General features: G+C 39.9%; 3 protein-coding genes across 4 annotated transcripts; 2 read left to right on the forward strand and 1 right to left on the reverse strand.

Moving 5' to 3' along the window:
* Nucleotides 637-1791, forward strand: LOC18773669 (pentatricopeptide repeat-containing protein At4g38150). The gene has a single exon (XM_020565487.1). It carries the CDS (start codon nt 731-733, stop codon nt 1706-1708), a length of 978 nt encoding a protein of 325 aa, XP_020421076.1. The 5' UTR covers nt 637-730; the 3' UTR covers nt 1709-1791.
* On the reverse strand, nt 1842-7017 carry LOC18772556 (DEAD-box ATP-dependent RNA helicase 3, chloroplastic). Of its 2 annotated transcripts, none has more exons than XM_020565486.1 (10): nt 6302-7017; nt 5752-5888; nt 5251-5665; nt 4922-5020; nt 4269-4493; nt 3716-4093; nt 3416-3559; nt 3233-3328; nt 2831-3132; nt 1842-2285 (listed from the first exon to the last, which is right to left on the reverse strand). In XM_020565486.1, the coding sequence occupies exons 1-10, from the start codon at nt 6725-6727 to the stop codon at nt 2201-2203; spliced, it is 2307 nt and encodes a 768-aa protein (XP_020421075.1). In that variant the 5' UTR covers nt 6728-7017; the 3' UTR covers nt 1842-2200. The 2 variants fall into 2 exon arrangements, with proteins under 2 accessions (XP_020421075.1, XP_007208352.1); XM_007208290.2 differs by having other exon boundaries at nt 1842-2279; nt 6302-7016.
* LOC109949751 lies at nt 7850-9224 on the forward strand. Its single transcript, XM_020565900.1, has 2 exons — nt 7850-8438; nt 8665-9224. The coding sequence occupies exons 1-2, from the start codon at nt 8426-8428 to the stop codon at nt 9222-9224; spliced, it is 573 nt and encodes a 190-aa protein (XP_020421489.1). The 5' UTR covers nt 7850-8425.

The raw sequence follows: 11230 nt of genomic DNA on the forward strand, positions 1-11230 counted from the left end.
CTCATTCATTTGACATTGGTAGTCAACTTAACAACACATAACTAATTTTGTGTTTTCCAATAATTCTAATATTTTTTTATGATTGCATTCATCAACAGCAGTATCTATGTAAAGCATATAGCCGCTATGCGTAAAGCCGTGCGGCTACGCTTTTTTTAAATAAAAAAAAAATCCCAAGTATAGCCGATCGGCTACATTATTTTTATAAAAAAAAACAAAAAGAGGACCAGCCCAGAGCCTTGCGATTCGGCACCCATGTGTCAAAACAGTACCGCCGTGGGGCTATACTATTTTTTTATGATTAAAAAACCAAGTATAGCCGCACGGCTACACTATTTATTTTTTTAAAAAAAAACCCGCCGGCGACTGCTCCGCTTTGCCACGTGTCAAAAATAGTACAGCCGCGCGGCTATACCATTTGCCACGTGTTAAATGTATAGCCGAGCGGCTATACTATTTTTAATAATAAAAAATCGTAATATAGCCGCGCGGCTATAAGCTTTTCATACTAAAACCTAGGGGACCCGCCTGGCGCTTAGCTCCCGCTTTGGCACGTGTCAAAAACAGTATAGCCGCCCGGCTATACGCTTTGAGTATAATAGGATCATAAATGGGCCCGCATGACCCACTAAACATCAACTGGAACCTTAAGAAACTGGAAGTAGAAGCTAGAAACTCAAAGCCCAGACGCCTGGAAGACGCAAACTGATACCACGAAGAAGAGAAATCAATGGCAGGGACGTTAGTATCTCGGGCCTTCCTTCTTCTTACCGCCTCTAACTACAAGTCCAATCCTTTCCCCTTTGTTCTCAGTAAGCGTCTCATAGGCATAGCCATAGCTGCAGCCAACCACTCCAACAAAACCATCTCTTTTGCTTCTTCTTCTTCTTCACTCACAGAAAACCACCCCAGGAGGTTGCTTCTCCCATTATCGCTATCTCCTTTTCGTACCTTCGATAGTTTTAGGTTCAGCTCCTCCGAACCCAGCACCAAAGTCAATACCAAGGTTAACTTCTCTCTTCCTTCAGACGACAAAGACGATGACGAAACGACGACGAAAACCGCCACCAAAGAGATCGACAAGTCGAAGCTCCCTCCCCCGTACGACCCTTTCAACAAGAAGCCCGCCATCGAGGACCCAGAAGACCCAAAAGACCTGCAAGAAGTCTTCCACAAGATGCGCACCGATGGCCTCACTAACAATGCAGTCAAGATGTTCGACGCATTGTCCAAAGACGGCTTAACCCACGAGGCCCTGGAGCTCTTTGCTCAAATCAAGGACAAGGGTCATATGCCAGACGTTGTTTCACACACTGCCGTCATAGAGGCCTACGCCAATGCCGGCAAGACCAAGGAGGCTCTCAAGGTGTACCTGCGCATGTTAGCCTCTGGGGTCGCCCCGAACGCCTACACTTATACTGTTCTCATCAAGGCGCTGGCTGCCGACCCCAGCTGTAAGTTCCTTGGGGATGCCAAGAAGTATTTGCTGGAGATGATGGGCAAGGGAATGCGGCCCAATGCCAGTACCTACACGGCAGTGTTCGAGGGGTTTGCGAGGCACGAGGAGAAGGCAGAGGAGGGGAGGGAGTTGCTGGTGGAAATGAAAGCTAAGGGGTTTGTGCCGGACGAGAAAGCTGTGGGGGAGGTTCTTAAGAGCAAGAGAGGGCCTGTGGTTAGAAGCGTCATCAACATTCTCTTTGGCAAGTAGATAGATTTTGCTCGTTCTATGTTTTCGTTTTTCTTATGAAGTTTGGAACTTGAAATGAAATGCCAATTCAACCAATTCAAAGTTAAATCTCTGATGACTGGTGAGAAGCGGATAAAATATTGCTCCTCAAAACAATTCAAACTTTAGGACATGAGACATAACTTTTTCTTCAAGAAATGTTTACCACCTACGTAAATTTAAAAACACACCTACATTCACTGATTATAATGTCAAACAAAATACATTCGTGAGAGGGAGAGAGCAGTTCAAAATTAATTCCTATAGCTCTTTTAGAAGTCTCGTTCAATTTGATTCTTGTAAACACGCTGGAGTAGCAGCATCTCCCAATCTCCTTGACCACGGATGCCCCACAAACACAAAATAGCGGTGGCAGCAGCAGCCTCTAACCCACCACGGTGCTGGAAAACTGATGTTTAAGGATGCACGTAACCCACCAGCGGTTCTGCAAAACTGATATTTATGGATGCACATCTAATATCCTTGCTTGGTAGGGCATTCTGATGCCCTGTGGCCAGACCTCCCACAATTGAAACAGGAACCTCCAAAGCTTCTGGAACAGCAAATTCAGATATAATTTCAGTTGTGCAAATTTGAATATCAATCAAGGAGCAACCACCCCTATGGGACCATAAGTTGAGAAAACCTTATTGATTTGAATATCAAACAGTAGGGTATTCTGGTAAATTAGTTGTTCATTATGCCAGGAATGCAATCTCTTTCCATTTCAGTTAGTTAAGCCCTGACTGATACATTACTCCGGTTTAGACCCAAGTCTCATTTAAGAGAAGGCGATTGATTATTAGCATAAGAGTGGGGAGGGAAAATTTTGAAAGAGGAGAGATATTAAAAACAAAGAAAAATAATTCCCAAACTCGTCAACAATGTACACTAAGAACTGTCGTTGCTGGCTCATAAGTTCATAACAAGTTCAGACTCTCTATATATTTTACCAAGTGAGCACATTCTTCTACTTGAGACTATAAGATCACTGCACTATTAGATGGACTATTAGATGTTTTTAATTTGCTAGAGTAACGGTTATTCTTCTTTCAATGTTAACTCAAGAAAGAATGAGAAACTTGAAATGTGTAGATAATATACCTGTCTCGGGATGATGACCTGCTTGATGGTCTACCTCCAATAAGCCAATCATCATCTGTGCTTCTTGAAGTCCGAGATTGGCTGTTGCTATTTCCAAAACTTCGACCACCACCTCTACCACCACCTCTACCACCACTCCTAAATGAATCATCGGCACCATCACTAGAACCCCAACCCCTGGAACTTCTAAAACCTGATGATCCTTGACGATCCCTAGAACCTCCCCGTCGACTATTCCGATCTCTGCCTGAAAATCTGCCATAGTAGTCATTCACTGGCCCATCATCTTGCAGAGCTGGCAACTGACAACACAGAATAATACATGCATATAAACATCTCTGTTAGTAGTTTTTTCATGCAAAAGCTGCAATCATGAGAAAGTGACCAAAAGCAAAAGTAGACCTTGTTTATCTTGGAAATAGTGTTTCCAGGAGGTATTTGTCTATTTAGTAACTCTTTTGCAATCTCTTCTGGAAGATCAAAAACTGCTCCTTGAACCTGATATTGTCACCATCAAAATTTGTTTCAAGTGAAATGAATTAAAGCACTGGATCAAAATAAGCATGAGATGTTGTAAATACAAACCCTTTCGTCTGCAATTATATGTATTTTTCCTACTTCATCAGCTGCTGCAGAATAAACATCTGAAAGAAACCCAGTGACAGATCTAGCAGACAGGAACCCTCTGGCAAAAGCTGGATCTCTAATAATTTGCAATGTCGTCCATCCCTGCATATAATTTTCCAGTTCAAATAATATAACAAAATACCTGAGGAAGGTTCCAAAACACACACACACCCTAAACCCTAAATCCTAAATCTCACTCCACCAAGAACATAAACAACCTAAACAGAAAATTAAGCGTAAATTGACTTCGATAATTACCTGCTCATGAGTGATAAGGGACCGGGATGATGGAGGTCGAGAAAATCCACTCAACTGTGCTAGTGCAGCAGCAAGGGCATTTGTTCCCTGTTCATCAATCAATTTCTGTGCAGTTGGTGTGAAAAATTGTACAGATTCAGGATGAACTCCACTGAGAGTAGCAACCACGTGCTGAGCAGAAGACTCTAAAACTTCTTCAATAGTTGGTGGACTAACAAACTCAAACTTGCACCCCACATCACGCTCAAGAGTTCTAACTGTTCTCCTCTGGTTGTTAGTAAACATCAGAACGGCAGTACCTTGTTTCCCTGCACGTCCAGTACGCCCAGAACGATGCACAAATGTCTCTGAATCATTGGGAAGTTCATAGTGGATCACCTGGAAAAAGAAAAGGAAAAAAATATTATTGAAGCCACAGGCTTATCAAGGTGTTGGCAGCTGAACTCTGGTAAAGACATACAGAGTGGTAATAGTTTCATATAAACGTGTACTAGGACCAAAATAAGTATAATTAAAATTTGATTAGGAATCATAGGTAATTCCTGGAGCTTACCAAATCAACATTGGGAATATCAAGTCCACGGGATGCAACATCAGTGGCAACAAGCACAGTGAATTTCCCTTGCCGAAAACCATTTAATGTTCTCTCTCTTTGATGCTGTGATATATCTCCATGCAATGCCTCAGAAGCTATGCTAGTTGTTAATGACATTGAGACTTCATCAGCATCTCGTTTTGTTTGTGTAAAAACAATGGTCTTCCCACCCTTTGCATAAACCTGAAGATATGACATTCTTCAGTGCTATGCGATAAATGTTCCCTTTTTGAAATAATGTACAACTATGCGGATCCATCTTATGACAGTTATGAGATACCATGGCAATAGTTAAGATCTATCAGAAAGCCATGCATATGAAACATTTGTCATTTGAAATAGATATAATCAACATCGCCATCCGCAGTTATGAGAAAATTAGATACCATGAGGCAGAGAGTTTTTTTTTTTTTTTCTTCATATGATGTCAGTTATGAGATATCATAACAATGATTAAGTTCTATCAGAAAGGCATGCATATGAAACATCTCTCCTTTTCAAATAGTGGACTTGGCTGGCTGAGATTTCTAACACATCAGAAGTTACAATATTTCACTATCTTGTTCAAAATGAGCCAAAACAAGAGAAAAATAAAGAGTTCCAACTCTTACCGTTATAAGGTCACTAAGAATGGTCCGCTTTGAAGATCCAGTGGTTGATAAAGCATAAAGTTTGATCCCTTCTGCAAGCTTCTCCTCTTGGTCACCAACCTTTGGAAAATAAGAAAGTAGAAAAGGAAAAGTTTTAAGATTTACTTTCCACTTTACAATATAAACATAAGAAATGCCGAATTAGGACTTTGACATTACTTCAAAGTTTAAACAACTACAACTTCCATTGGCTTTAATATCTCCAGTTTGTAAGCGTAACTCCATGCCATATTCTAATTGCACAAGATTATAAACAAAGAAAAGAAAGAAACCTAAAGAATTAACATTACCAAATCAATCGTCAATGGGTTGTCCAAGTATTTCCGTGCTAGTTTTTTCACCCAAGCAGGCATAGTTGCAGAAAACAGCATGCTTTGCCTCTGAGTTGGAAGCTTTTGTAAAATTACTTCCACATCCTCCTCAAATCCAACAGCAAGCATTGAATCAGCTTCATCGAGTACCAAATATTGAACTTCGCCCAGTTTGAGGCTGTTACCATTTATCAGGTCAATAATTCGACCAGGAGTTCCAACCACCACATCAACTCCACGCGAGAGAGCACTTTGTTGTGTTATGTACGAAACCCCACCATAAACACAAACAGTGTTTAGATAAGGTGCAGATTCTTTAATCTCTTTTTCCACTTGTTTCGCTAACTCCCGAGTAGGTGCAAGGACCAGAACTCTAGGAAGATAACCAGTCCGCCTGTAAAAGGAGAAATAGAGAAATTCATCAAAAGATTTTCAAAAAAGATTAGTCTTTAGTTCTAATGTGTGAAAAATAAATGGTACCTATGAGAACTTCTCTGTTCATCATCCTCTGTGAGGCGCTTCAGTATTGGAATTCCAAAGGCTAATGTCTTTCCAGTCCCAGTCTTTGCACGAGCAATGATATCTCGACCTTCCAATGCAGGTACTAGCACAGCCCTCTAAAATTTTTAAAGAAAAAAGTAACTAGAAAATCATTATACACATACCTTGATAAACACATTTTGATACATAAATATAAAAATGTTAAATTTGACAAGAAAAGGTCACTGTGTGATGAGACTAAAATATTTACACGCCAGAACAAGACAAACAACACAACATGGGAGGATGAACAAAGAAAATGCAGGTAGATGATGGATAATGTTATGAAGGGCACCAAAATGGCTACAAAATGTTTTAATCTGCAGAAAGCTTACATATTGCCATACAAACACACAATCTAAAGGATGATGCTCAAAAGGGTTGTGAAAAAAACTAAATTAGAGTAAGTTCATCATTACAGAAATAGAAAAAACACAACTTTTAAAATAAAAAGATAAGAAAAGCAAAACCAGAGAGAGGAACAAAGTACCTGAATAGGGAAAAGGCTTGAAATGCCACGTTTCTCAAGGCTGTCGACGAGGCGCTGAGGCAAACCCAATTTGGAAAGAGCGAGCTCATCATCATCACCGGCGGCAGAAGCTGGCTCAGTTTCAGAGTCATATTCCGAGTCCGAGTCCAGAGAGTCTTTAGAGAAGCCACCAAGCCCTTTGAACGCCTCTTCACTGAGCACCGAATTGGGCGTTGCAATAGCTGAAGCAACAAGACTAGACTGCCTGACCAGGCCACTCTTGGCTCTCAAAACACTGTTAAAGTGAGGCCTCTCTGGAAACGCAAGAGAAAGAGAAGGGCTGCTAGTTGTAGCTGTTGTTGTTGTCGTTGAAGCTGCTGCTCTTCTGTAAAGCTCACTACATGGAGTCTGGGGATAGATAGAAGAAACGCCTATAATAGAAGTCATTTCTGCAACTATAGCAGAAGCGGCTTTGCTCTGTTCGCTCTAACTCGCCCTTCTTTCTTCTCTTATCTCTTTGACCCCAACGTGCTCGTTGAAAGTCCCAAGAGAAAAAGAAGAAGAAAAAGAAGAAGAAGAAGATAGAGGATAATGAGAGAGGCAGAGAGGCTCAAAGATAATTTAGGTCTGGATAAATGAGAGTGATGAAGGGGGCGGCCTCTGTAGGTTTAATATAGAGCGATAGAGAGGAGTGAGAGTGAGAGGGAGATAAGGCCACACTACAACCTTTGCGAATGTATGGCCTCCCAAACCTCCACCTCGGTTAATATTTCGCAGAGCCCCGGATATTTCTTCCCGGGTCCAAATTCATATTGCGACTTGACCCGAAAACGCCGGGCTCTCTTCTACCCGGTGCCGGTAGTTACTATTATTATTATTATTGTTCTTTTTTTTTCCCTTGAATCCAACCTTTCTAGCGCCTAGTATATTGTATTACAATTATCTGAACCCTTTATCTTTTAAGTATTGCATATAAATTTAAAATTATTTGACAATTCAATATGTTTTAATGGTTTTCAATTTATTTAAGGGTTAGTTTGAGAATACTTTTATAGAAAGCACTTCTATTTATAAGCGTATTTTTACAATCGCTTTATTAGAGAAACGTCAACATTTTTGATCCACAAGCATTTATAAGTTTTTCTCTCGAACACTATTTAGAAGCTTTATGAAGCACTTTTAATCCTTTTAAAAGCATTTCCAAATATGCTCTATTTATATTTTATTTTTAAAATGATTTTAATAATTAAAATAAGAATAGACCTCACAAGATCCCTCGCATAAAATATTTGAGGAATACATAGGAGGATACTGCAATTCTAGAATTTTATAATTCTATATCTGGGGTCAGTTGGAGTTCGATTGCCAGCCAATTCTGGGGAAAATTCTGTGGTGCCTCAGCTGTACCGGTACAGCCAGCTATCCAACGGTTGAGGTTCCATGTTAAAAAAGGATGGCTGAGATTCAATGACCTAATGACCTCTTCAGCCATTGTGATTCAGCATGTGAGTGGCATGTGAGGAAAGAGAAAGGCAGGTTTGGAGGAGGAGAAGACGCGACCAGTCCGCTCCATTCTGGTTTCCCAAATCGAACACAACATAGGGAACTAGAGGACTCTGTGAGACCCCATTTCTGTCTACCTCTGTGAATACTGAGTTTTCGGAGCAGTAGAGACTCGGGCTTTAGCCCTTTCATCTGAAGTGAAGGGGGGCTTACAGAAGTCACAGCACCAGAGGAAACTGTACATGAAGCCGATCCAATCCGTAGCGCCTCCAGGAGCTCTTCTCTGTGCTTGCCCAAATTCAATCCTTAGCAACTCCTGTCTGTGCTTGGGCAAAACGCATCTGCAAGAAGGTAATGGTAATAGAATTGAGGTCCTCAACTCTTCTCTCTAGTTGCCCGAAACTGAAATGCAGATACCAAATTGATGGTGGGTCCAACCTCCATGATGAAATGGTCACCAAATTGGAGGGATTTAAGTAATTTAGTATGGGCTGTTGGCATTGTGTGATATATAATTAAAATTTTGCAGGGGAATGGATTTGTAATAATAATGTGGTTGTAAAGATTTTGAAGATCCTTGGCTGTTAACGACGAAATTTGAGGTGGTGGCAAAAGGAAGTGAAAGGAGGAGGCTTTGAAAGTATGGAAACATCAAGTAAGATGTCAAAGAACCCTATTTTCTGGTTTAGGACTTGAATGTATTTTGGGTATTGAGTTGATGCAATTGCATGTTTTTAGTTGCGAAACAGTTATACGTGGTCAATTATTGACCTTAGTATGTGCAATAGCATGACATTATTCATTTGAGTTTTTTTTTTTAAGAGAAAGTATGTTAGCACATAGAGTATAATGTAATTTCAGTTTGAAATTATGTTTCTCAGGCATGGAGAGGTCTGGTAAGATGGACAGGGGTGGAGAGACATCAAAGGGTGGTTATAGTGATTCAGGGTATTTGGATGGTTGTGAAAGGTCAAGTCACAGGGCACCGGCAACAGAGAGTGGGCATATGTCGGTCGAACATATGGTTAGTGAAAGTAGTGATGATAATGGTGTTGACATTATTGCACCGAGGAAAGAAGATGTTATGGGGAAAGAGTTTAAAACGATAAAATTAGCGGAAGAATATTATATGAGTTATGCGAAGGGCATTGGATTTAGCGGGAGAAAAAACAAATTGGTTCGAAATTCGGAAGGGAAAGTATGTAGGAGACGGTGGTGTTGTTCTAAAGAAGGTTTGAGAAATGAGAAGTTTAATGATCGATCAAATAGGATGGTAGATATTTTAATAAGCATAGTTTTGTTTGTCTTTGCGCTATACATTAATCAGCGTAGCGTTGTTAAGCTTTGTTCAGTTTGCACACAGGGGATCAGTATTTGCATTGAACACATGCAATTGCATGACGATGATGCAATGCAAGTCCTTCTGTGCGCAAACCCCTAATTGTTTAGAAAAATGAATCTTATTCTTTTGTACAGGCATAATTACACCTGTTTTTTAAACTATAAATCGAAGGTCAAAATTAACCGAAATACAGAGCATGAGAAACGATAAGGGGCAATAAGCCGAACATATTATATTACAAAGCGACCAATTATCGAAATTACGTTGTAATACACATTGTCATGTAGCACATTTGACTTGAGGGTAGATCCCGAATTGTGTAAAACACAATGTCATTAACCCTAATATTGAATAATAGACATAGGGTCAACTAAGTGTTTGCTTGGTTTTGTTTGTCTTTGCGCTATACATTAATCAGCATAACGTTGTTAAGCTTTGTTCAGTTTGCACACAGGGGGTCGGTATTTGCATTGAACACATGCAATTGCATGACGATGATGCAATGCAAGTCCTTCTGTGCGCAAACCCCTAATTGTTCAGAAAAATGAATCTTATTCTTTTGTACAGGCATAATTACACCTGTTTTTTAAACTATAAATCGAAGGTCGAAATTAACCGAAATACAGAGCATGAGAAACGATAAGGGGCAATAAGCCGAACATATTATATTACAAAGCGACCAATTATCGAAATTACGTTGTAATACACATTGTCATGTAGCATATTTGACTTGAGGGTAGATCCCGAATTGTGTAAACTTATATTGACTAATAGACACACATTAATATAGAAGTGTATTTAGTGGATTTGGTTTCTAGTGCATATCCCTTGGTACAAGGCCTAGGTTCGAGTCATAGTTATGTGCATATATTTGTAATTTTATTCCCTTTTTATTATAAGAACAAAATTTTAAATAGTTTTAAAAAAGAAGCACGTGAAAAATATAAGAGGATAGATCCAATTAAACCAACAATAGTATATATCGCACCCATACATTTTTTCCTTAAAAAATAATAATAGTAATTTCTTCAACTCAAAACAAAACACCCATTCATGTCTTCTTCTTTCTCGTGAACTTTTATTTACTTAACAAATGCACTCCCTGCGTTCGCCTGAAAAATAGCTCATTTGTTTGAAAAACTAAGTTAGTGGGGTCCATTTTCCAAGGGAACGGTAACTTTACTCAACGAAAGTGCCCATTGCGTTCGCGTGAATAAATATCTCATTTGTTTGAAAAAGTAAGTTAGTGAGGTCCATTTTTCCAGGGAACGGGCAACTTTACTCAACGAACGCAACCCCTACGTTCGCGTGAACAAATAGCATGTTTATTTGAAAAAGTAAGTTATTTGGGCCAATTTTACCGAGGAACGAGTAACTTTTCTCAACGAAAGCAACCTCTGCGTTCACGCGAACAAATAACCTGTTTGTTTGAAAAAGTAAGTTATTTGGGCCCATTTTTATGGGGAACGGGCAGCTTTACTCAATGAACGCAAACCATTGTGTTCGCATGAACAAATAACTCGTTTGTTTGAAAAAGTAAGTTAGTTGGGCCAATTTTTCCGAGGAACGAGCAACTTTACTCAACGAACGCAACATCTGCCTTCGTGTGAACAAATAGCCCATTTGTTTGAAAAAGGAAATTAGTTGGGCCCATTTTTCTGGGGAACGGGAGATTTTACTCAACGAACGCAACCCATTGCATTCGTATAAACAAATAGCCCGTTTGGTTGAAAAAGTAAGTTAATTGGGTATACTTTTGGGGGAAACGGGCAACTTTACTCAATGAACGCAGCCCCTGCGTTTGTGTGAACAAATTGCCATTTGTTTGAAAAAGTAAGTTAGTTGGGCTCATTTTTCCGGGGAACGGGCAACTTTACTCAACAGATGCAACACCTGCGTTTGCGTGAACAAATAGCTCGTTTGTTTGAAAAAGTAAGTTAGTTGACCCATTTTCTCCATGAACGGGCAACTTTACTCAACGAACGTAACCCCTGCGTTCGCGTGAACAAATAGCTCGTTTGTTGGAAAAAGTTAGTTAGTTGGGTCTATTTTTCCGGGGAATGGGTAACTTTACTCAACAAACACAACTTTTGCATTTGCGTGAA

This window comes from Prunus persica, chromosome G6, assembly GCF_000346465.2.
Source record: "Prunus persica cultivar Lovell chromosome G6, Prunus_persica_NCBIv2, whole genome shotgun sequence".
In the NCBI taxonomy this organism is placed as follows: Eukaryota; Viridiplantae; Streptophyta; class Magnoliopsida; order Rosales; family Rosaceae; genus Prunus; species Prunus persica.

Excerpts from the sequence above, each read along its gene's own strand:
- LOC18773669 (XM_020565487.1), top strand. The coding sequence starts at position 731 with ATGGCAGGGACGTTAGTATCTCGGGCCTTCCTTCTTCTTACCGCCTCT.
- LOC18772556 (XM_020565486.1), bottom strand. The coding sequence starts at position 6,727 with ATGACTTCTATTATAGGCGTTTCTTCTATCTATCCCCAGACTCCATGT. Across the intron at positions 3,560-3,715 it reads CCCTTATCACTCATGAGCAG|GGATGGACGACATTGCAAAT; the intron begins GTAATTATCGAA and ends AATTATATGCAG. Across the intron at positions 3,133-3,232 it reads CTATTTCCAAGATAAACAAG|TTGCCAGCTCTGCAAGATGA; the intron begins GTCTACTTTTGC and ends CTGTGTTGTCAG.